General features: G+C 45.2%; 1 protein-coding gene across 4 annotated transcripts in view; it reads right to left on the bottom strand.

Moving 5' to 3' along the window:
* LOC148453789 (interferon alpha/beta receptor 2-like) overlaps nucleotides 1-21,813 on the bottom strand; it is a 41,648-nt gene extending 19,835 nt beyond the window's left edge. For 2 of the 4 annotated variants that reach the window (XM_088461713.1, XM_088461714.1), the window contains exons 1-6: nucleotides 21,661-21,813; nucleotides 10,403-10,569; nucleotides 6,565-6,649; nucleotides 2,151-2,277; nucleotides 438-607; nucleotides 137-312 (exon numbers count right to left, since the gene is read on the bottom strand). In XM_088461713.1, coding sequence (XP_088317839.1) covers nucleotides 137-312; nucleotides 438-607; nucleotides 2,151-2,277; nucleotides 6,565-6,649; nucleotides 10,403-10,408 — 564 coding nt within the window. In that variant the 5' untranslated portion in view covers nucleotides 10,409-10,569; nucleotides 21,661-21,813. Of the gene's footprint in view, nucleotides 1-136; nucleotides 313-437; nucleotides 608-2,150; nucleotides 2,278-6,564; nucleotides 6,650-10,402; nucleotides 10,570-21,614 lie in introns of all 4 variants that reach the window. The other 2 variants (XM_088461716.1, XM_088461715.1) reach the window with 2 other exon arrangements.
* Nucleotides 21,814-27,188: the final 5,375 nt, after the last annotated feature.

Below are 27,188 nucleotides of genomic sequence, written 5' to 3'. Positions count from 1 at the left end.
TCCTAAAGTGGTTGACCAGACAATAGACAGACCTCTCGTTTAGCCGTCAGCCCATCACAAAGAGAATGATGTTTAAGATGACAGAAAATAGATTAGCGGAGCGCTTCTAAATATGATCCCACTAATCTCTCCTTACCTTCGAGTTCTGCTTCAAATGAATGGTGTACTCCAGAATTGGATAGACAAAGTAATTCAGCATGGTAACATTTCGCTGTTCTTCTTCACTCCACAGATGAGAGACCGGGGGTTGGATGGAGACTCTGATACAACGGTCACAAGGAACAACATCCACTATGGCTGGACCAAGAACAGCTGAAAAAGAGGAGTTGTACATTAGCCTGGCTGTAGTAGCACAATGTGACTGGATGCCACTAACTCCGCTCACAACTGGAGCTGGTGCAGGGAGTATACAGACAGGGCTGACTGGATATACTTACTGTTAGAGATTGGACTAAACGTTTCGGGTAGAGAGCCATTTGAAGTACGTTGATCTGCGAATATTTTGACCCGCACTGTGTAACGTCCGTTTAAGTCTCTGAAAGCCTTCGTCAGGTCACAGTGCCGAGCTGTAATATTGGCGCAACCTCCATCGGTAACAAATTTTTGGCTGACGAGCAAAGAGAGAAACACGACTGAGTACGGTACCACGGGGCATTGGCAATGTGCCAGCCACCAAAATTGTTTAGCAGAATACAGCTCATAGCACTATCACACATTTAAAGTCTGACTGACCGGGAAACCCGCATGATGGGAGCAACGGGAAATTACACGGCACACCTGGCGAACAAAAAATATGGGCAACGAGAAACGACAACTCTGGCCACCTTAGTGTCGCAGGGGGGGGGGGGGAGGGGGGGGGGTGGGGGACCCTGCAGCCAGAATCTATGCCTTAGTGCCGCCTGGAGCGTCCTTAGGATGCTTCAGACGGTCACACTGCTGTCCTTACATCTCCCCGGAGCATCATCTGGATGGTCCAGGCATTGCTGTAATCACCGGTGATTGTGGTATCATCCCCGTGTGACGTCACACGGAGGGGGCGTGGTCTGCACCGGGCCCGTGAATAATGTTCTATATATCAATATGGCCCTCGGCAGAAAAAAGGTTCCCACCCGTGCTAGATAAATAAGTAGACTCTAATTGGTTGCTATGGGCAACAAGTCCACTTCTAAAAACCTGCACTATAGTAAATATACCCCTAAGTGTTAACGGCACATAGGCCAGACTTAATTCCTGTTGACTCACACTATACACAGTGTTTATACACACTAAAATAATGCTTGACCACAGAGGCCGGTACAAAGCCAGTATTTGCATATATATATATATATATATATATATATATATATATATATATATATATATATATATATATATATATATATGACAGTGGAATACTTGGAAGTTGTAGAGCACCAGCCTAGAGCTCAGGTAACCGGGAAAGGCTTGTGTTCAAGCCACGCGTTTCATTATTAGTCCTTTTTCATCACTCCTGACCCTTGAAACGCATAGCTTAAATGCAAGTCTATCCAGTTTGCCCAAATTGTATGCACACCATACAGTTAAAAGCACAACTTTACTTGTTAATACACATTATGATAATGCACTTGATTTGTGGGCGGTTTGGACAGGCTGTGGTTATTGCCTAAACTTTCCTGATTGTCCAATCAGGTGGGAAATAAAAATAAATATATAAAAAAAAAAAAAAAAGCAGAAGAAGGAGGCTCATCAGGAGTAATGTTAGGAAGCACCTCCAATGAATATATCTGGGACGGAACTAACTCAGGCTGAGGGTGGGACAGAACTGATAAATACAGTAGACAGTCATACTTTTGTAATACATAAATGGGTAACCTACAGGGAAAAATTCAATTATCCACAATGCTGGTGAGGGGTCATCAGATTGGCATGGGAGCACTGTCAATATGGAAGGCACAACATCACTCATTTTACCCCAATAGGGGTGCACAGCAAAATGAGCACATCAGGGATAATTGAACTGTCCCCACGTACCCTATGTAAGACCGTTGCATTGCTATCTCGCTTCAACCACAAGAAATATAATAACAAACTCATGTCTATTGTAACATTCGTGAACGTATGGGTTCACATCTCATGTGCATGCAAGTTCATTGGATCCTTTGCAGACTTACTGATTTTCACTGTGCTCCACGCTGTAGTAGACGGGAGACACATTGTTGGGGTCCTCCCAGGTCAAGATATGCCTAAAATTCTCAGATAATAGTTTGATGTTCTTTGGAGGCTGCAGAACAGCTGTAACTGTGCAAAAGAGAAAGACACGAAAGTATCACAAGTCAGGTAGTAGCCCTTTCTATGGTAGTCCACGTTTACAGGTGCCGCTTGCTGTAAAGAATAAAGGGGTCAATTTACTAAGCAGTGTTAGTAGACAGAATGAAAAATGATAAGAAAGTGATAAGGTGCCAGCCAATCAGCTCCCAACTGTCATTTTTCAAACACAGCCTGTGAGATGACAGCTGGGAGCTGATTGGCTGGCACCTTATCACTTTTCACTCTGTCTCCTAACACTGCTTAGTAAATAGACCCCACAGTGAGAGAAGGATGGAACCAGTAGGACAGCAGTCTATCAATGCCATACACATTTACCTTATGCAAATATACCTTAGAAGAACGATTTTCTCGCCTGGTCAGTCAACGGATTATATGGGCTAATGCCATCTTACTTACTGTACATCATACGCAAGTCACAGGTGTAACACAACCACGTAACACACAAAGGCTGTGGCCCAAGTCTCAGAAAACACAGATAACTTCCAACATAATTTGTAGGGGTGCATTATTGCTTATAAAGCAGAGATCCCAGAGTGCCTGTATAGGGGGACATACAGACACAGCAAGCTATAGTTTTTTGTGGCATATGCGAATGGTCTCTGGTATTAGGCAGCCATTAGACTTCACAAACCTCTGTAATACAGCAAATACGTTTTTCACTGTACAGAAATAACAAAAATAGCTTAAAACACGGGTGTAAGTGTCGTGTAAGTGCTTGACGACAGATTCGGGGCTCTGCATATGGGTGGATATACGATATTTTTTGGCATACAATGCTTTCAGTCGGACATTACCCTCATTTTCCGGGCAACTCTCCCCCGAGAGTCATATTCTACTTATACAACAGAGATTATAATTATATATAAGACAAGTATAATTCGGAATACAAAATTGGTGTTTAATAACAATATTAAAGGGAATAGATACATCTTAGCTGGCCTTAGATCTTGTTAAAATAAGATACCACCATTACCTCACTCTCTACAGGGCACTTATCTGCACTTTATGGAGGCAGCCAGCAAGACAATACAGCTCACCCCTTCATTAGGGACAAGGACCGGTGACATCACTGAAGTACAAAGTGTCACTGGTTCTCTGTGGAGAATTCAGTTCCATTCTCAGAAATATTTTCTGGAGTCCTCAATATGATGGTCTCAAGTCTGTAAGGAACAACATGCCTGTGATGTATATGGCCCATAGTCCATTCACAAGCTGTGTAGTCATTAGTATTGAGTCACTCACAAAATGGCTGCCTCTGCTCTGTAGGCCTCATGGGAGCACATACACTCAGGTACAGACCTAAACCACACACTGCTGGTGATACTCTGTAGATTAAGGGATACCAGTATTTCATTGCATTCTTCCTTTTAGAAGAGAAACCGGTTGAGAATACTCATTTCTGAGGTAACACGGTCCAAATGGTAAGTATGGATCCCAAATAAGAGAAATAGCCCCCAAGGCCTTGGGCCCAGAGGACGTGTGTGACATGGCGACAGTCCATGGCCTTGTCATGTTGCCTTTAGGGTGTGAGACGCAGTCAAATGTTCACAGCAGGCCACTTCCGTGAATTCAGTCTAGAAGTCTGGATCATTTGAAAACAAATCAAAATATTTCCACCAGGACTAAGGTGGGATCCTGATGACATGTTTGAGCACATTGTGATATGTTTATTGGCCGTGTGCCTTCTACCTGGGGTTATTTTCATTTGAAATTCTTAAAATGGAACAAAGCTGGGTTTTCTGAGGCTACAGCATCCGATTACAATGGGCCAGAACACTTAAGGGAAGTATTACTTATATAATGTACAAACATTTACCCTGGTGCTCTGACACAAGAACTTCCTTCACTTTCAACTTTAGCTAAAGTGTAATGTCAAATACAGACTCACCAGGGAGGAGGGGGCATTCTGAAAAAGTCTCAAGTAGAAAGTTACTGTAATCCAGGAGGTTCCCAAACTCTCTCCACAAGTCCTAACAGTCCAGTTTCTAATGCTGAGAACAAGTTGCTTAATTAGTACCACAGTTAATTTGATTTAACCATCAGTTTCAATTTTCAAGCATGGATATGCTTAAAACCTGGACTGTTCGGGTGCCTTGAGGACTGCGTTTGGGAAATACTGCTGTAATCCATAGCAACATATAAGAAACTCACTATAGTTTTCTACTGCACCCCATCTCCACCCAAAAGATTGCACTTCGGTATATTAAGGGTGTGATGCAAAAGGTCGACAATGATTTGGTCAACACCAGAATGTTGACGTGACAAAAGGTCGACATGTAGGAAAGGATCGACACAAAAATAGTCAACATGTTTTTTTTTTCCCAACCCTAATCTTCACCCTAACCTAAACATCCCCCTTGGACCCTAAACCTAACCGTCCCTTCTGCAGCCTAACCCCCCGGGTAAGTGCCTACCTCTAACCCTGGGTACATTGGAGCGATGTTGAGCCGATTTACTGCTTCACAACCACTAATCGTCTACATTGCGCAGTTGTTACGGACGATTGCACGCTCCCGCTAGGTTTGATGTGCTGCACATAAAACCTAGCATAATCGCTAGAGACCTGTGGTATGTTAATGAAGGACGAAACAATGATCATTCCGTCATTCATTAACTCGTTTAAGTGTTTACGGGAGGGGGGGGCCAAAACGTCAATCGTGGTGGCTGTCTGAGAGCAGCCAATCTGCTAAGAGTCAGGCAGATTCTTATTGGCTGCTGCACCCAAGACCAGTGCAAGGCGCTTAGCCGGCGCCGGGCTGGAGAGGTGTCGCAGCTGCCTACTCCATTTGATGCATGCCCGCAGAGATTTTGTTACCAGCGGGGGCACGGCAGCTCTTTCCCTGCAGCAGCTGCAGGAGGCTGGAGCTCACTCCTGAGCTCCGCCTTCCGTCTCCCACAGTTGGTGAAGGGAGAGATGTCATGACGTTTCTCCTATAGTACCAAGCAAAAGGGGCAGTAGGATGGCGGCGGGCGCAGGAGTGGGGAAGTATAGTGCTGTGCGTGGGTGTGTCTTGCGCACTGCTACTGGGGGCATTGCTGTGGGCATTGTGTATAAAGGGTACTATCGTAACATGAATAAGGGCTCACTATTATGTGGTGTAATGTGAATAAGATTGTCCTACTGTGTGGCGTAATTTGAATTGGGGATACTATGTGTGATTTTAGTAGGACAGACCCCCACGCCCCTTGCTGAGAGTTTACGCCCCCTTTTTGCATGCCACACCCCTTTTTGGGCCCAGTAGATAACGAAAGGTTTTTAGCTTTAAAAAAAAAAAAGTGTTTACTATTTCCATGTTTACCTTTTGTACCTGTCGACCTTCTCTAATGTTGACCTTATGTATGTCACCCGTATATTAAAACACATTCATGTCGGATGCACCCGGTATATCAGTGTTTGCACAAGCATCTCATGGCTGTTAATTACTATGGGAAACGATAGACTATCGGTAGTAAATACTGCGTGCTGCAGAGTGACAAGACATAAACTGCTCCGACAAGGACATTTCTTACAAAAATAAACCCCAAAACAACAATAAATCTGTGCAGATGTGTTGGAATTTTGAGCAAACATGAACTATAGATATTAATGAGTAATTGATAACGGGGCAACGATAAGTCACAGATATGGAAAAAGTATTTACACTCATTGGGGCCGATTTAGAGATGGACGTAGCTGCGACTCGAGCAACAGAAGCAAGAAGCTGGTACACTCACACAAATCCATCCTTTTTACCATTTCCTGTTTTTAGGGAACTTGAGAGTTAATCAGCAAGTAAAGAAGGGTGCATTGTGGGTCACCCACCTCAGGAACAGCCCCTTCCATTGTCAAGGTGGAGTTAGACCCATCTTTAAGCATTCAAGTGATATTAATGGTTAAACACAAGGCCAATTCCGGTTACAGATAAAATATTGAAGAGTAAAAACGGAGAGCACGTTTTAAAAAACAAACAAACACAAAACCAGACGGACCTGTTATCTTTCTCCTGACACAACTGTGTAAGCGACAGATACCGCTTTAAGAGAAATTCTGTCAGACAATAGATGATTGTAGTTTTCGCTGCACAACACTGGGAAGGGATCATGAGGTTTAACCACAAAACAGTTTTAAAGGAACTTGTGAATTTTCAATCTCAGTTTCATCCCGGCTTTCTCACAGGTCAGAATACACTTACTGTATCTGCAATCCTCACCAGTTGTGTACGGAAGACTGGCAGCTAGAGGGATTATTTTAGATATGAAATATACAAATTCACATACCCAGCAAGGTGGCATGGCAGAGGCACAGGAGAGCTCGCAGCCCCGTCATGGCAGATGCTTCATTTTCCGGGTCACGCACATAAACCTGAGAATAAAAGATTACAATAAAGCAATACACCAAGATATGATCTATAAACTATGATCCATACATACAGGAGGTGTGTTTGGTATCATCGCCTGTCATGGTTTAGGAACCATAGAACGGTAAACGCCATCTTTTATTTAGTGCAAGAGCTACAGTTTCGTTAAAATGTCTTGGGATGATGACAATTTTCCAGTGGTACGTGAGGTCACTGTCCAACCACGCCAACTGTGTAGTACTGCCTACCTACCATACTTGGGCGTCACTACCCATACCAGTCAGGCATAGTAATATCACACACATACATATACACACACACAGATAGATAGATAGATAGATAGATAGATAGATAGATAGATAGATAGATAGATAGATAGAGATATATATATATCAGATTCAAAGAACCAGCACATCCAATAAGTTAATGCAAAAAAAACTGTATTCAAAAAAATATCACAATAGCAGCAGAGAGCAGCAGCATAAATGATAACAGTCACTGATAGAGTCCAACAAAGGTGAAGCATAACTTCATGATAATCTACTTAATGAAACCAGGGTGGTCACCAAACTGTCAGTGTGCATCTCACCGGACCCTAGAGCAGCAAGCCTAATCTTGACAGCTGTTTCGGCGCTGCATGCGCCTTTATCAAGAGCAGAAAAGACTAAAGCACAATGAGCCATATAAAGAGCCACACACATTAGCAAACTCACCCACAGGTGCGCGCGTCCACCCCTCTGTACACAACGGTTCCAGGAAGTGGCTGGACGCACACGTGGGGAACAACGTGTAACCGATCCACGTGACAAACCCGATCACATGATCGTGGTTGACGTGACGGTATCCTAGACAACACAAAAGCGGTAACCACGGAGCCGCATAATCATAATAAAGCCAAAAATAGGCAAGGCAATATAGCCAATGATGCGTACTAGGGGAAATATAATGACCCAAACTAGGTCATACCAATCCGCTAAATTAAGTGGCTATTAATGGCTCAGGTGCATTACAATCATATCAGGATGCCAGTAGTAAACACAATATGACACAAACGACACATAACAATAGACAACACATAGTAACGTTCCCGCAGTTCTAAAAACGGGGAATCGAAACAAAAAGAAATAGTTGTCTTTAATTTGTCTAATTATTCCCTTACTCCGCATGAGATGGCGGTTTTATCTAAGGGATTATCGTTTGTGAAAACTCACAAACAAGATGCTTTTGACTTTGAAGTGGAACTATATAGATTTCATCGATCTTTGAAATTGAAGGATTATTTTGCGAAGTCTGGCACTACTCCATCTGAGGGCAGGGGTTTTAAACCCAAGAGTACCTTCGACCTGCCAGGGACGAATGCCTCTACAGAAACCTTCGTCAACCTGGTTAAACGGGATACCCTTACTTTTATTAAAAATCAGAAATTGTCTTATACCAATCTCACCAGTGAAGAGAATTGCGCACTCAATTCCTTAAAAAATAATGTGGAGATAGTTATACGTCCCTCTGATAAGGGTGGTAACATTGTTGTATTAGATAGAGTTGATTACATCAATGAAATTATGAGGCAATTGTTTGATACCACATGCTATATGGCCCTGACCTATGACCCCACTTATGTCTATAAAAAGAGATTGATAGTATTATTAATCTTGGATTGATTAATGGTTGGATTGATGAGCCTACGGCCCATTTTCTTACACAAACACATCCTAGGGTTCCATTAATCTATATCTTGCAAAAAAAACATAAAACACTCGTTAAACCACCTGGCAGACCCATAATTTCTTCATGTGGATCATTATGCCAACCTTTGTCTCAATTCATCGACTTTTGGCTACAGCCGGTGGTTCAAAACACCAAGTATTATCTTAAGGACACCACTGACTTTCTTAATAAGCTTGATAGCTGGTAGCCTATTGGTTACACTTGACATAACGAGCTTGTATACGAATATTGATCATAAGGACGGTGTGGAATTGAATGATTTACCAGGTGCCCTGGAGGAGATGGGCCAGAGATTTGTGGACAGGGGCTACCACAACGATGAGATTGAAGAGGCTATTAATAAATGTATGCACATTAAGCGAGAGGATGCATTGGCTAACAAAGTTCCGAAGGTTGGAAACACCAGGATGATATTTTCCTCCACGTATTTGATTGCCTCTAAGCATATTCGTGAAGTGGTGCTACGACACTGGCACATTCTACAGTGTGATGATAGCATAGGGTCACTCTGCCAGGACAAACCGCTCTTTTGTTATAAAAGAAGCACTAACATCAAACAGATATTGTCTAAATCTGACATAGGACCCACTGCCAATAAAAACTGGTTACGCTCTAAAAATGGAGCATACAAATGCCACGGGTGTGTCAATTGTCAGTTTCTAATTCTAGGCACTCACTTTTTGGATCCTAAAAGAAACAAACATCAGTTATGAAATTCGACATCATCTAGACTGTAACAGTCGTTTTGTGGTTTACTTAATTAAATGCCCCTGCAACTTGCTCTATGTGGGTAAGACTATCCGTACGCTCAAGGAGAGAATTGACCTTCATCGTTCCTCAATTAAGAAAGCTTTGCATATGGTCGATACCAATACGCCACCGGTTGCGAGACATTTCGCTACAGCTAAACACCTCATTAAGGATTTCAAATGTATGCCGATTGATTGCATTCTTCCCCTAAGACGAGGGGGTGACAGGAATAAGTTCCTATTACAGAGGGAAAGCTTTTGGATTGACCGATTGAACACTGTTGTACCCAATGGGCTTAATGAGGGTCAATATTTGAGCTGTTTTCTTTGATTTTTCTAGTTGAGCTCCTGTCAATCTATATATCCTGTGCTCTCCATCATAGGTTTCTTTGTACATGTTTTTTGCTATATTTTTTTAGTTTATTATTTTTTGGGGGGTATTTTGGATATTGCTATATGTGTTGTCTATTGTTATGTGTCGTTTATGTGTCATATTGTGTTTACTACTGGCATCCTGATATGATTGTAATGCACCTGAGCCATTAATAGCCACTTAATTTAGCGGATTGGTATGACCTAGTTTGGGTCATTATATTTCCCCTAGTACGCATCATTGGCTATATTGTCTTGCCTATTTTTGGCTTTATTATGATTATGCGGCTCCGTGGTTACCGCTTTTGTGTTGTCTAGGATACCGTCACGTCATCCCCGATCATGTGATCGGGTTTGTCACGTGGATCGGTTACACGTTGTTCCCCACGTGTGCGTCCAGCCACTTCCTGGAACCGTTGTGTACAGAGGGGTGGACGCGCGCACCTGTGGGTGAGTTTACTAATGTGTGTGGCTCTTTATATGGCTCATTGTGCTTTAGTCTTTTCTGCTCTTGATAAAGGCGCATGCAGCGCCGAAACAGCTGTCGAGATTAGGCTTGCTGCTCTAGGGTCCGGTGAGATGCACACTGACAGTTTGGTGACCACCCTGGTTTCATTAAGTAGATTATCATGAAGTCATGCTTCACCTTTGTTGGACTCTATCAGTGACTGTTATCATTTATGCTGCTGCTCTCTGCTGCTATTGTGATATTTTTTTGAATACAGCCTTTTTTTGCATTAACTTATTGGATGTGCCGGTTCTTTGAATCTGCTGTTTACCATTATCATATGTACCGTGCACTCCCTCATTGACTTCTTTAATGAGTGCTACTGGGACTTGAACACACATATATATATATATATACACACACACATATATAAAAATTTTAATGAAAAAAAAAACACTTACCTTCATTAACTCTTTTTCCGAAGTCCATAGGGTCCACAGAGAGACCTTGGGGTGTAGGTGGTGGTTGAGGACCAGGCACCGGACAGTTAAAGCTTTGCTCCCAGGATACAACGGTCCTTCCCCCTATACCCCGCCCCGAGCCAGAGGCACCTCAGTTCGTGACATGCCTAAGGCCGGAGGAGAGGAGAGAATGAAGACTGGTACACACATGAATCACATTCTCACACAGAAGGAGGCAGGAAACAGGTGACCAGGAAACATAGTCCATAGAAGCCAGGTGCGTCAGGGCTGGTGGACCCTATGGACTTTGAAGAGAGAGAGTTAACGAAGTTACGTCTTACCAGAACTCTCATTTTCTTCTTCAGGGTCCATAGGGCTCCACAGGGAGACCTTGGGGGATGTCCCAAAGCAGTTACTCAAGGGTGGGGATGCTCTTGAGCTGAGAGGAAAATCCGGTGTCCAGATGAAGCATCCTGAAAGGCAAACATATCGAAGGCATAGAACCTAAGAATAGTGTGAAGAGAAGACCACGTGGCTGCCTTACAAAGCTGTTCAGCTGAAGCACCACAGCAAGCTGCCCACGAGGGACCCACAGAGCGAGTGGAATGAGCAGTGACAGTAGCCGGTACATGAAGGCCTGCCTGCGTGTAAGTCTGTGAAGCCATCTAGCCAATGTCTGTTTATTGGCTTGCCAACCCTTCTTGTGAAATCCATAGAGCACAAATAGGGAGCCTGTTTCCTCAGAGAACCAGTACAGTCCACGTAGATCCTAAGAGCACGGACCACATCCAAGGAGGCCTCACCTACCGAGAAGTCTGGTGATTGGAAGGCCGGGACTACAATTTTCTCATTAATATGGAAACGAGTAACCATTTTTGGAAGAAAACCAGGGCGAGTCAGAAGAACAGCCCTGTCCTGATGGAGGATTAGAAATGGGGAGCGACATGAGAGCACCCCTAAATCTGATACCCTTCAGGCAGACGCCATAGCCAGAAGAAAGAGTCTTCGCTGTGAGCCACTTGAGATCCACAGATTCCAAAAAGTCCAAACAGAGTGCCCTGTAAGGCCTGAAGAACCAGTGACAAATCCCACAGAGCCATAGGAGGGACAAAGGGAGGTTGTATGCGGAGGACACCTTGCAGGAAGGTGTGGACATCTGGCAGTGAAGCAATTCTACACTGGAACCAAATGGACAGAGCAGAGACGTGTACCTTCAGCGAAGTAAGGCGGAGTCCAAGATCCAATACAGCTTGGAGGAAGGCTAGGACTCTAGAGACCCGAAACACATGAAGGTCATAGCTTCTGGCATCACACCATTGGAAGTAGGTAAATCCTGGCAGAGGCCTGCTTATGTGCTCTGAGCATAGTCTGAACCACAGAGCGAAAAAACCCTTTAGACCTCCTACTCTGGGGTCCCCCAGGGAAAGGCCCGTCCCGTCGGGCTGAAGGCTTGTCCTCGGCTTTTGAAGCAGTACGTCTGGTGGTCCAGGTCTGCTTGGTCCTGGGCTTAGCCGCCCTAGTGGGAGCCGACTTCCTAGGAAAGGACTGACTCTTAGGCTTTCCTTGGGGACGATAGAACCTAAAGGATGTTGTGCTAGGTTTTTCCGGTAGCTGCTGAAGGCAGAAAGGCGGTCTTTGATGCTGCTAATGTGGCTACAATCTTGTCTAAGTCTGGGCCAAACAAGATCTCCCCATTGTAAAATAATGCTTCTAAGGCTTTCTTAGAATCTGCATCTGCCTTCCATGACCGCAGCTAGAGAAAGCCGCAGGCAGACACCGCCGTGACTGAACACAGGTTCTCAAACTTGGTCCTCAGGACCCCACACAGTGCATGTTTTCCAGATCTTCTCACAGAATCGCAGGTGAAATAATTATCTCCACCTGTGGGATCTTTTAAAATGTATCAATGAGCAATGATTACACCTGTGCATCTGCTGGGTGACCTGGAAAATGTGACCCACGTGGGGTCCTGAGGACAGAGTTTGAGAACCTCTGCTCTAGAAGCTAGGAGACTGGCATCCAAGGACGCTTCTCCAATATATGAAGCTGCATCTTTTATGTGAGATGCTTAAGACATCTGAATCCGAGAGGCGTCTGAGGGAAAAGATTCTTTAAGTGTGTCTGCCCAGCTCTCAATTTCTTTAGCCACCCATGCAATAGCCATGGTCAGGCGAGCAATGGCGCCTGAAAGAGTACACAGATTTAAGGCCAGTTTCAATCTTTCTATACGTAGGGTCCTTTAGTGAGGAAACTGTAGGGATAGGCTTTTAATCAAATGCGTAACATGGGAATCCACCGCTGGTGGAGTCTCCCATCTTGCACAATGAGCTGCAGGAAAAGGATAACAAGAGTTCCGGCATTTTTGAGGCTGAAACCTCTTACTAGGCATCTGCCAAGCCTCTGGGAAACTCTGGTGAAGCCACTTTTTGTCGTTTAAATAGTGGGTGCTTTGATTTTGGGGACGGGCTCATCATCTGCTACTTGTAAGATAGATCTAACCGCTCGCACCAAAGCAGGTACAGTATATTAATTTTAGACTGAATCTCTGCTTCTTCCCCCGAAGGGGACTCCATATTAGAGAGATCAGCATCTTCTGCCCCCTCAGATGACACCTCAGAATCCGAGAGCTGCACAGACTGTGAAGTTAACACAGGACGCTTAGTAGTCTTACTGTGTAGGGCAGGGGTCTTCAACCTTTGGCCCACCAGCTGCTGTGGAACTACACATCCCAGCATGCTCTGCCACAGTTTTGATATTACAGCATGCTAAAACTGTGGGAGGGCAGCCTGGGATCTGTAGTTCTACAGCAGCTGGAGGGCCAAAGGTTGAAGACCCATGGTGTAGGGGCTTCACAGCTTGTAACATATTTTGAAAGGCTATAGAGGTAGCCGCCAGACTTTGTACTGAGTTAGAGAGTATGTCTACTCATAGAGGGGGCATAGGAGGTCCCTTTATTGCTTCTACCTGTTGTGGCATCCCCATAGGGGGAATTACAGCCGGCTCTGCTAGGCGCTCCGCAGCACCTGAGAAAAGGAAGCCCAAGGGGGCTCCTGAGCCAGGGCTGAGGGGTCTGATGGGGAATAACACTTAGCACATATCCCATCCTGTATTAAATTCTCCTCATTTAAGCCTGCAGCACATAATTTGCCTGAGAACAGTATGGGTGCAGCTGCTTGCTTGCTACTCTGGCCTTTGCTAGACATAGCTGCAGAGTAGTATAGCATACAATATGGCATACGCAACCACTAGGTATGTGATATACAAGTGGGAATGCAATATACTGATACTGTCTTATGCTTGGGCAAGCTGCAGGGGCACACAAAATATGGCACAGTGCAGTAACTAACTGTATGTGTCAACCTTCACAAATACAAGAAATGTGAGGTACGGAAAACCCTGAATACACCTGTATGTTAGGGCAATGATGAGAAAAAAGGGAAAGATATAAGCTGACAGTACATAGAGAATATACAGACAGAGGGCCTGATTCAGACCCGGTCGCAAGTACTGAGCGCTCGCAACCGGGTCGATGGTGGCCCCGTCGTGCGCATGCGCGAGACCAGGATAGCGACAGGCAATCCGTCGCTCCGGGTCTCGTACCAAAGGGGGCGTGCTGTCGATGTTGAGTGACAGCACGCCCCCTTTGGTGGGCGGGCTGGGGGAGTGGCTGCCCAAACGGAGGCGTTCCCACATCACGAGTGATGTCAGTGGGAGAGATTTCGGCTCTGTTTGAGCCGAAATCTCTCTGGGGCTTGCAAGACCATCGCGACCATCTTCCTGGCCGCCCGCTATAGCTGTGGGTGGTCACCCACAGCTATGCGAGCGGCCAGGAGGCCGTTCTAAAAAAAAATAAAAATAAAATAGCCCGGCCTGATTCAGAGCGAGCGTTCTGTCAGAGCGTCCAGCTCTGAATCAGGGCCAGAGATAGCATAAGTCACATTCAATGCAGAGGTACATATAACTGCAAAATGGCACTACAATTAACTACTCAGGGTCTGATTCAGAGCCGCTCGTAAGCGGCCGTACGCTCGTTCCGAGCGATGTTCGCATATCTGCGCATGGTTTGTAATACGCATGCGCGAACCAGTCAGTGCGGCCGAAAATCGTTTGTTCGCTATATAGCGAATGCCTGCTATTTTGAGTGACAGGAGGAGGCGTATGTGGGTGGTAACAGGGGAAGGTGCTTGAAAACGGGGAGTGGAATTCAGAACGCAGGCGTGCTTAAAGGTCAAAACGGCCGTTTTATGGGTGTGCATAATTTATACAGCAGCGTCATTGACCACGTCACTTGGTTGTTTTATAGTCAGAACTGCTCGCAATATAGCGGTAGGAAAAAACAGCCACAAGAATAGCGAGCAGTTCATACGTTGTTCGATGTCCGCTATTTATTAGATTAATCGAGTACATGACGTATGATGCGAGCGGCCAGGGGGCGTATTTTTCAAATAAACGTCCGCATGTTTTGTTCGCTCGTTAAGACATGGAGGCGGCATCAGACCGCAAAGAGCGAATGGTTCATTTGAATAGCCACCCCCTTTTTCTGAACGAGCGTGCGCTAATAGCGTCCGGCTCTGAATCAGACTCTCAGTCCTTAAAGGCTGGTAGGTAGGCTATAATGCTACATAACCTGTCTCCAGGGAGAGGTATGTAGGGGGACAGGACCCAGCGTTTCCCTGAGAGGGCTGTGGCTGAGCCTGTAGAAGATGGCCGCCGGAGACCTCTGAGGGGGTGTGGTCGGATGAGGAGAGCAGCTCAGAGAAGCTAGACCTCAAAAGGAATAGCACCCTGAGCTGAGGGGCCGCTATAATAGGGAAAGCTGACCTTCCCTCCCCTCTTAGTGGAACACATGGTCGGACCCAGTGTTCACCCTCGGCACCTCCGGTCTGTCCCCTGAGACCGGAGGCGAGACTGCCCATCTGCAGGCCACCGCAAGCGGTGACCCGCCTTACCTGTCCTCATAGAAACCGGGCTGCAGTATGGGTTTGTCCGCGGGGCCGACTAGCAAGGTCCCAGGGATGCCCGCCGAGAGCACCAGACGGAGCTGGGGTTTCGGCGCCCGGAGGGGTGATGGAGCGGCAGCACAGGCCACTCAGAAGAATAAATGTAAAATAAACAAAATCATAATAATAAAAGCTTTTGGGCTGCTGAAGAAGCCCACTGTTATAATGGTGACCCGACTCCGGCCGGGCACCGACGAAACAAGTGCCTCTGGGGTACAGGGGGAGGGACCATTGCATCCTGGGAGCGAAGCTTTAACTGTTCGGTGCCCGGTCATCAACCACTACCTACACTCCAAGGTCTCCCTGTGGAGCCCTATTGACCCTGAAAATGAGGGGGGGGGGGGGGGTAGAGGAAAAGAGAAAGAATACATACATACATACATACATACATACACACACACGGCCTGATTCAGAGCCTGACGCTCTGACCGGAGCGCTCGCTCTAAATCAGGGCCAGCCTACTTAAAATTGGAGTAGCCTCCTGGCCGCTCGCATAGCTGTGCGTGGCCACCCACAGCTTATGCGAGCGCCCAAAAAGATGGTCGCGATGGTCAAGACCATCGCAACCATCGGGCTTGCGACGAGACCCTTGTGGTAGGGTGTCGTCTGCCGCAAGCCCGGAGTGCTTTTGGCTCTATCAGAGCCAAAAACAGTCCCACTGACATCACTAGTGATGTCAGTGGGGCCGGACCCAGACGGTAGGCGTTCCCATGGGAACGCCTCTGTCTGGGCAGCCACGCCCCCGGCACGCCCACCAAAGGGGGCGTGCTGTCACTCACCATCAACAGCACGCCCCCTTTGGTGCGAGACCCATAACGACGGCTACCCCGTCGTTATTCGGGTCTCGCGCATGCGCACGACGGAGGCGCCTCCGTCGTGCACATACGCTTTTGGGTAACATCGACCAGCTTGCGAGCGTACCGCGCTCGCGAGCGGGTCTGAATGAGACCCAGAGTCTATAATTTTTTCTAACCCTAATCTTCACCCTAACCCTCCCTCAATTTTCAGTTACAAGGAACAGAAAGAGAGACCAGCACACCAATGCAGAATTTGTAATAAAAAATTTGTTTAAAAAAAAACAAAAAACAAAAAAAACAGCCATTATGTCCATCAAAGCGTGCATGTCACAAATGAATAGAGGCAATATGTATATCTAAATAGCAGCCAAGTAGAAAGAATACTGCATAAGCAGCAATGCAAAACATTATTATGGTAAATGGCACCACATATACTCATCGGCAGCCTGGTGATAATATGCTAATGTGGTCAACAGCAACATTTGCATATTGTCACCAGGCTGCCGATGAGCATATTTATCGATCACGGGATTGCAGCACCTGAATATTGAAATTATTGATGAAGTGTGTGCTGTTCTCCACTGGACATGGACATATATACACACACATATATATACACACACACACACACATATATACTGTTCATTCTAGCACCCTGCACCTGTCACAACCAGTGCAGTTCCTCTTTCCTGCCTGGGGTGTCACTTTCTGCATTTAGCACACTCTGGTCTGTATTGTGTAAGTTTATTGCATTAGCCGAAGCACTAGACCAGTGGTTCTCAAACTCGGTCCTCGGGACCCCACACAGTTCACGTTTTCCAGGTCACCTAGCAGCTGCACATAATATAATGTATTCATTATTCACGAATACATTTTAAAAGTTCCTCTAATTAGTGGAGCTAATTATTTCACTTGTGATTCTGTGAGGAGACCTGGAAAACATGCACTGTTTGGGGTCCTGAGGACCAAGTTTGAGAACCTGTGCACTAGAGCAAAGAGCGACACACCCCAGGCAGGAAAGAGGAACTGCTACAGGTTGTGACAGGGGCAGGGTGCTAGAATGAACACACACACACATATATAGAATGTATTAGAATACCAAGCATGACCAGGACAGACAGAGCATATACAAAAAAAAAAAAAAAGTAACTCCATTTTTTGACCATTGAAATTAGCTTCATTTTATGCTAGAATTTATAAAGTTTTTTTTTTTTCTTTAAAAAAAAAAAAAAGAAAGTGTATATTATTTAATATGAACAACAATAATGACCAAACATACACAACCAATACATAACGGAGAAGTACAATGAGTAATTGTTAGGTTAAACAAAATACATTTTGGGGTCACACTGGGATAGCACTCTGTGTTAGTGGTACAGAGGAGAGGATGTGAAACTAAAGACTTGACTTCCCCTGAGAACGTCACCAAGCTAGAGAGTGGCAGGGACTATGTAGGCTGCATCATGGTGTAAAACATTACGGCCCCTGCAGCAAAAAGTCTCCTACTGTCCTGTAGCAGAGGTTATATTGCCAACCTGCACACAATGGTCCGGTCTGCTTTAAGGGACCTTTACCAGGTGTAAATAATTCAGGGACAAGAACTAATTAATGTGGCCGATTCCATGACGCCTGTAAAAGGGGCTTCAGTTGCGGGAAGCAGTGGGAGCCATATGTACTATCTTATACTAATGCAAAAATCCGTAAGACTACAGCCAGTTATCACGCTGAGCGAAGAAAAAGAAATTGTGGGTCTTAGGGACCCCTCATTTTAAAAAATGTTGGTCCTACTCCACAGATTCTGGGTCCCATTACATATTATGGGGGGTGAGGGCAGGCAGCAGTGCTGGGGGCAGAGGGGTTTAAAGGGCAAGCATCATTTGGGGTAGAGCTGGGGGTACAGACGGGGAGAATTTGGGGTAGAGGTAAGGACAGCCAGTGCCATGGGTAGGGAGGGGTAAGTGCAGACAGCAGTTGTTACAGTGCTGGGGAGCAAGAAGGGGTCGCAAGGGGCAGGCAGTGCTGGGGGGTAGGGAGGGGCAATAGCAGATAGCAGCTTGCACAGTACTGGGGGGCAAGGAGGGGGTAAGGGGCATGCAGTACTGGAGGTACGGAGGGGGATTTCGGCACTGGGATACTGACATGTGTCGGGATTCTGGCGCCGGCATTCTTATCGTCGGAATCCCATTGGATATTGACCGCATCCCATCTGGAGCAAAAAATCACTGCCGGCAGCGTCTCCTGAACCAATTGCTGCCAGGAGTGATTGATCGGGGAGACGCAGCCGGCGGTGATTGGACGCAGCACACACAGCGCTTCCTGCGGGACCCGCTCTGTTTTAAAAACCAAGTAGCAAGTAAAAACCCGCCATAGCATGTATTTTGTGATCACTGAATGTGGGGGTCCAGGAGTCTGCTAGCGGAAGGCTATGCTGCCCACCAAGGTTATGGCAGCCTCTTCCACAGTCATTGTTAATATCTGCATTTTCACCAGCCCCATGCTAGGTGCAAGAGACCAGTCAGAAACAGGCTTCCCTTCCATGTATGCATGACACAGAATTGCACGGAGTGTTACACACATGCCCATAACAAGTTCAATAAGACTCAATAGCACATATGCAAAAACACGTCAATTCGCATCTACACATGCGAAGACTCACCATCTGCGCCTATGCATCTGCCTGAATCAGGCCCTATGGCGTAAAACTTGTGGCCACCGCTTACTGCACTGAGAATATTCAACATATTTAGGGGTCTATTTAGAAAAAAGCGCAATATTGGCTACAACATTTTTAGCCAATATCATTGCGATTTGCGCATTTTAACCAACTGTTCCCGGCTATGCAGCAAAAATCTTCTCAAAGGCAGCGGTTGTGTGAACATGCAGTAACCGCGAAGTGCCTGGTGACCTTGTTTTCAGATGTCCGAAAAGAGATTCCTATTCCTTGTATAGCGCAGGATCCGACTTATCAGGCGTACGCATAATCATATGGCTCGCTGAGGACCGCACACGGGCCAGTACTATATCAGAAACGGCCCTGACAGAACTTTCCTCCCCTCATGTGCCCAGCGTCAATAGTATCATATTAAAAAGTCTCTCTATAGACATAAGGAATGTGTATACATATGAAATTTGGATATATATATATTATAGGCATTCATATTTGATATGTATGCACCGTCACTATATCCTTAGAGAGACTTTTATTATGAACAGTACATAGGACGCTGGGCGAGGGGAAGAGAGTGGGAGGAGTTCCAACAGCCTGCAGGAAATAAAGGGAAAATTTCCTTCTGTCCCTGCAGTTTTCATGCAAGAGAAGGAGTTTCTTCATATTACGCCATTCACAGATGGCGTTATACAAGATAAGCCTTTACGGGGTTTTTTTTTTTTAAAAGGATTTCTGCTACCTGAAGAGCAGAGAACGTTATACGCTGTAGAGAGCAAGTCTACAATGCGATGTAGTATCAGCTAGGCATTACTTGCATTATCTTCTCTGTTAACCCTTTCCTACATAGCGGTGATGCTTAAATCATATGTTTCCGCATGATTTAAGGGAACTTTGGCTTGCTAAACAGACTCCTTAATACCATCAAAATAGCCACTTGGGGAAGTGGGATAGAATCTTCAAGATAAATGGCAGGGTGTGGCAACTTCAATGGGTATTTTCAGATAAATTCCCACCCTGATATTACAGGGATATGGGGGGGGGGGGGGGGGAATTAAGCTGGGTACATACTAAACACTAGACGGTGTGTACCCAGCGCTGACACTATATATCGGGCGGTCCGTACACACTCCACGATCTGCCGTACAACCGCCCGATATATCGCCCCCCACCACAGATGCAATGAACGCATGGGAGCGCGCAATCACCCGTACACACTGAGCAATGTTGCCGATATATATTGTTCTGACACAAATCGGAACAATATATCACTTAGTGTGTACCCAGCTTAAGACAGGGCAAACCAAAATGAAACCCATTCCCAGTTTAGTTTATATTTCAACATCTATTACAGAATATATAGGTTTGTCTCTCTACAGGAGAATAGGTTTGTAGATTATATTAACATAAAACACATGGGGGTCTATTTGCAAAGCCTTGTTAAAATGGATGGAGATAAACTGCCAACCAATCAGCTGCTAACTGCTTTATCAAACACAGCCTGTACAGTGACACGAGCCAGTTGGTTAGTACGTTATCTCCATCCACTTTCTTTCTTTCTCCAAGGCTTAGTGAATAGACCCCACGATACTGGAGCAATGTTAAGAAGTATTGTTAAATAAACGGTCACCGACAGTCAGAATAATGTGCTCCAGAGAAATGCACAGTAACTTCTATCACAAGGGAGACTGGCAGCCGTCGGGTACCTGGCAGTAATGCCCTACAGTTGGGTGCATCACAATAAGGCATCGTTGCATAGAATTATGCCTGAGCAGAATGCAGAATGATAAAAGCAGCGGAGGTAACAGAATTTAGTTTGATATTACATTTCTCGGACATACACAAGGGCTGGGAGTTGTTTGTTCCTACAGACAGATTCTCAGAACACACACACACACACACACACACTTCTCGGAAAGTAAGTGACTTGCCTGCAGTCCTTCTATTCTCCACCTCTGAAGATTGCAGCTGGCTTTTAGTATTAATTTTAAACACAATTTTGTCTCAAATTTTTTTTTTTTCTCCAAAACTTTTTATTAAAGGACATTTTCAAAAAGGGAACATAGAAATGACCATCTCAGAAGACGACATTTGTCTATGCAATAGCCTGATATGAAAATAGCAAAGAACCGCAGATGGTACAGGGAAATGAGAAGATAACAGTCAATTACGATCAAAGAATAAAAACATTTTGCCAAGTTTGTAAATAACATACAAAAATAAGGAAAATATAAAACAAGTGGGGAGGGGGGCTGGCGAAAGACAAGGGGACACACAGAAGGAGCAGAGGAGGGAGAATAAGGTTATAATAAGGGAACTGGTTTTATATCACCACACATTAAAAGAGAACAGCATATGATATGTATAGACAATACGGAGTGGCATAATTTTATAATGCTAATTATCTAATAAGAATAACTCTGTAAATACCAATCCGTTTTCATAGCTCTATTTAAAAAAAATAAAAAAAAATCTTTTATTTAAAAAAAAAAATTAAAATTAAATTCCTGAATTTCTTTTTTAGAACGACTTCCCAGCCTGAACGGGTTCCAGTTACCATACAGGGCTGGTTTGGGACCCTCTAACTGGGATCACCACTATGTTTAGGGGACAGCAATGGGGCCCCTAGCGCCACTTCCGAATATCGAGCTTCCCTGTCATCACAAGACCAAAAGAAGACAGAGCCATGGCTTAGTATGCAGGCTGTGCATCACCAGCTGCTGCGGGAGAACTACAAGTGCCAGCATTACCTGCAGTCGCCCAGCGGTTGGAGTCACACGTGATGAAGATGATTACCTGCTCGGTGCTGCCACCCGATTAGGGAGAGACCATGATGAGACGCCCGTGCCCGGACACACCACCCGGCCTCCTGTGCTGTGCACTCCACTGCGCAGGGTGCAGCCACTCACTGCTCGTGCATCTCAGCTGTGCTGTGTGTTCTGGATGATCTCTCTCCTCTGCCATAGAGAGCAGAAAGACGTGCTCTGATTGGACGCGGAGAAATGACTGACATCAGATCGGACGAATGGCGGTGGAAGGAGGAGGACGTAGCCATATAATAATTACACACACACAATGTTATTTCCCTGGGCCCTGTCAGTGGCTGTTATATAGCAGCGTGGGATCTCTGTGTATGGTGATGTGAATGTATTCATAGGATTGTATGTAGGTAGCTAGTCCTGCAGAGGGCAAGATGAGCCTTACACAGGGTGACATAGGCAGGGTATGGTCCTGTCACCCCTCCATATTACTACAGTGGGCACAGCCAGGCTTTCCTCGGCCTATGGCCTCCTAAGTCCTGGAAGTTCCAGAATGAGTCACAGAACAGTCATGTGAGGGAGTCTCCTACAGTCGCCTGAGAGCGCACACATCCCAGGCACACACCCCAGGAACGCACCCCAGGCACGCACCCCAGGCACACATCCCAGGCACGCACCCCAGGCACAGGCTGAGGTGGTATTACTATCTGCCCCCAGAGAAAAAAAAAAATATATATATCTCCTCAGGGCCAGATTAAGGTTTCTGGGGGCCCCTGTGCACCAAACGTGTGGGGGCATATATATATATATATATATATATCTCAATACAGTGTCCATATGTAACAGGAACAGGCGGCACTCCACGGACTTGGTACATAGAAACAAATTACTTTATTGTCAACGTTTCAAGACCATTAAGGCCCTGACGACAAGGCCTTAATGGTCTTGAAACGTTGGCAATGAAGTCATTTGTTTCTATGTACCGAGTCCGTGGAGTGCCGCCTGTTCCTGTTACATACGGACACTGTATTGCTGCATTATCCTAAGGAAGGCACCCCAGCAGTACATTCTGTGGAATTGTGAGTGCCCCTCTACATGTTGTGTATGTATGTATATATATGTATATAAGGAAGGACAGTACACAGGAAGTGGAGGACTGTATATACACGGGGGACAGGGAGGGAAGGACTGTATATACACAGGGAGGGATGACTGTATATACACAGGGAGGGATGACTGTATATACACAGGGAGGGATGACTGTATATACACAGGGAGGGATGACTGTATATACACAGGGAGGGATGACTGTATATACACAGGGAGGGATGACTGTATATACACAGGGAGGGAAGGACTGTATATACACAGGGAGGGAGCAGTGTTCTCCCCAGAATTTTTTTCCAGCCGGGTGGGGGCCTTCGTAATTATGCGCACGCCGGGAAAAGGGGTATCTCCCTTACCAATCCAGCCCGACAGGTCTCAGGCTGCTTCCCCCACTGGCTCTCAGTCAAAAGTGCCCCCTGTATTTGTGCCCTTTATACAGTGCCCCCTGTAGTTTAGCTTTGCCCTTATGCAGTGCCCCCAGGCTGAAGTAGTGCCCCCAGACTGGTCTCTTATGCAGTACCCCCAGGCTTAAATGGTGTCCCTTTTGCAGTGCCCCCAGTAGCAGCTCCCTTACTACAGAGAACCCAGTAGCAGCCCCCTTTATACAGTGCCCCTATACAGTGCCCGATAGTAACATCTGCAGATCTGGTCAAAGGGTAATGCTGTACCCTCCCCGTTACTCCCATTGCTGCTATGGTTTTGTTGGTAACCTGTAAATTAAATGTAAAGTTATCACGGATCTGGTCGCCCCTGTATCTACAAGAAAAGTATGTTTAGTACCAGATATATCACCTGTCATTGTAGGTTCTTCCCTAGTATTCTCAGTTAACCTGACTGGCTGTAGACTAAAGGTATGACCTGACCCCTAGCACTGACTATCATCCTCCAGCAGAGCATTGGCTGCCACTATATGAGCGGGTAACCGCTGGAAATTCCCTGAATCTTGCGAGTGCCCTTTCTGAGTGTACCTAGGTGTTCCCTTCTTAGGTGGCCCCAACTCCTCACTTTACAGTCCCTTTTTAGGTGTCCTTCTTTATTACAATTATAACACCTTACTGTATAATTTCGTTGCTGGTATGTGTTGTAGTTATGTGACTGTGTAGGGAATCCCTCTAAAGCCTGAATGCTCACTGCCATTAACCTCTCACTCTGTGCCTCTTTCTTTTTGGAAATGTTCTTATCATGTTCTATGGCAGATTCTCTAAGTGTATCTACAGTAATTCCTCTCCAGTTAGGTAGAGAGGTTTGCACCCTGGTCTTTAGATTATCCTTGAGACCATCTATTAGTACCGTAACAGCTACTTCCCTGTTGTCTACATCATCTTTAATATCTGCTATCCCTGTGTACTGGGTTATTGCTAGCAGCGCGCTGGCAAAATAATCTGCTGCAGATTCACTATCCTTTGGTTTAATAGTGAAGATTTTACTCCAGTTCACTACCACTGGAAAATATATGGCCAATTGCGTGATTATACGTTTTATATTTACCTGGTTATCCTCATCCGTTAAGTATTCATCCTCCAGAATACAATCCACAATAAACTTTTGTACATCAGTATTGGAAGGGAGACAGGCCCTTAACACCACTCGCCAATCTTTATTAGTTGGCTCATGAGCATTACCTAAATCTTTAACAAATTTCTGGCATTTGGCTCTTTCCTAGGAACTGGGAAGTCTGACATAATTGAATGTAGTTCTGCTCTCGTCCATTGACAATGCATTGCTACATTCCTGATGGGAACTACACCATCTTTGTCTGGTTTCTAATTGGGAACTGCAATTGTACGGACAGGATGTACACCTACCAATAGGACTTATTGTTTCGGTACTATGGATGTTACCTCTCCTATTACGGTCTCCACTAGTCTCACCAATTTCAGCTGCTGCCCCTGCTGGTTGGATCGCTGCCTTTCCTCTCTGTGGAACATCTAATATATTAACAGCATGTGCAATGGCTGAAATTACAGCAGGTTCATCATCTTCTTCAATTGCATTTTCCTTAAGGTGACTTAAAACGGTACAAGTTACTTAATACGATTTTTTCATTTTTGGTATCGGCTGTACTTTCACCTGCGACCGCATATGGCGGCGGAGGTGTGCATGCGCTATCTCCTTTATGCGCGGTAACGCTACCTTGCAGCGTGAGTACGCTACCTAGCGGTGTGCTACTTTGCGGCATGAGTACGCTGCTTTGTGGCGTGCTACTTTGCCACGTGTGTACGCTGTTTTGCAGCGCGCAATTTTGCCACGTGTTCCCCTCGTGCAGCCACAACAATCATTATACTTTATTCTCCTTTTAAAAGATTTGACTAAACATATGTTATCTCTAACATTACTCAGTACCTCTGAATCGAAACTGCCAACTTTGGGAAAGGGTTTCATACATTCTTTGGTCATCTTGACCCATATGTCGCAGTACGCTGTAGCATAAGCGCCATACTTCACATTCATTATATACCTTGCCGATCCAATCGGCCCATTCATAAGCAGCACCTCATCGACCATCCCTAGCGACAGCTTAGCACCCATCTGGGACAACGCTTTGGCTACTTTCGCTAGAGATTTCGACCGGTGGACGAATTAAACAAGCTGCGTCCACTCACTTCCACCCGTTGTGCACCGCCGACCGCTAAGCGTTTTTCCGTTAGCGTGCACAACGAGGAAACAGAAAATAGCCTATGCAATTATTCTGCTCTCCGGACAAATTATACCAAGCTTTGTCTGACCGCTTCCTACTTTGAGTTACTCTCCACTGGTAGAATTTAAGTATTCCAATAACACTTACCCTTGCCAGTGATTTCCTCCCACGACCCCCAAGTCACAATCACGGTTTACACCATGCGGTCTGATCGCATTGCCCAGAGACACTAAAACTTATCAATGGACTTTGCGATTACTATTGGGGGTTCGGCCGAGAAAACAATCTGCGTTTTATCGCCCAGTTATACCTGCTATGTGTACTGCTTCGGCTGCCCAACCTGCCTCTTGGACACCTTACCGGCCCTGTCTATTTCAACAGTTCAAAAAGCAAAAACCTCCGTTTTTCTTTTTCCTTTTCACATCACAAGAACACGTTCACATTCATATACCTTTGTTTTCTGGCCAGAAAAATGCTTTCCCTCCGTGACAATATCTATTCAGAGGTTTTAACAAGTGATACAAGACTATCAAAACGATTACTTAAACATGTGGCAGTATTGTAGGGAAGACGCATACGCTATTTGCGAATCGCCTATTGCAGCACAAAAGTGACAATAAAAGAAACTGACTTTTCTCTCTTTTCCCTGGATTCTAATCAGCGTTCCTTAGATCACACAAAAATGGATATTCGGTTTCACAACACAGAGTACAAAACAGGCTTTAAACACATTGCGTTCTTACCCGTATGTGACGCGTCATCCACCTTTGTTGAGGAACCGAGACCCGGTCGTTTTGCGTAATTCCCAGTAGCGTGAACCTCAAGCACGAGCCCCCATCTATTGATTCCTATAAGTCGCTAGTCGCTATTTAGCGCTGCAAGTCGCTTAAGAAAGAATTGCTTTCCCGTCCAATCGTGTGGTTCTAAAGCACAAAAAGTAACACGATGTAAGATTTAACAATTAGAGTAAAAAGCAATGAAAATAGTACAGCCGATACATACGCTTGCGCACTGGTCCAAGTATACAGTCATCAATCCAGAAGCCTGCGGGGGCATAGAAGATGTCCCATACACTGAGGTCAGCACACAGCTTATATACCTTACAGGTTTCAGAGTTAACAAAGAGACAAATTGACAGGTTCTCATTGGTTCTTGCTTCTGGTCAATCTGGTCATTGGTCGGTTCATACGGTGTCATCAGGGGTATGGCTCAATCCTCCAACGGTCACATTGTGTAGTTTCCCGCCAAACAACTGGTTAATACTGACTATAACACTGCATGCAAGTCATAACATTTCTATCCAATAACTCCCTGTCATCCATAACTAGCGGACGCATGATGCGACTTCTTTGCCGATAGAAACGGATGTCTGCAAATAAACAGGGATTTAGTATGATACCAGACATGACATGTCCACTATATTCTGAACGCTAGATCTCATTTAAGTACATCTTACATCATAATTATTAGCTAACAAATACCTTTAATAACTCTGGTTATTATCTATAATGTGTGGGAACCATTTTATATGTATGCGTTCGCATATGTTCGTCTGTGTATTGAAATAGCAAATATGTGCATGTACGTGAATATATACAGATGAGCGTCTATGTGTAAGTATGTGCATACGCATATGAACGTCTGTATGTATATATGTATATATACATTTATATGTGTATGCGTTATGTGCATCAGCGTATGTGTGTGATGTCGCATTTGTGCGCATTGGATTGCGCGATGCAAAGTAGCGTCCTCGTAACAAGTCACCCGACCTTAGAAGACTATATCGTCAGATAACAATTGTAAGCGATCATATCCAA

Source organism: Taudactylus pleione, unplaced genomic scaffold (genome assembly GCF_031769625.1).
Source record: "Taudactylus pleione unplaced genomic scaffold, aTauple2 ptg001086l, whole genome shotgun sequence".
NCBI classification, from domain to species: Eukaryota; Metazoa; Chordata; class Amphibia; order Anura; family Myobatrachidae; genus Taudactylus; species Taudactylus pleione.
This window is presented reverse-complemented; position numbering and strand designations above follow the sequence as displayed.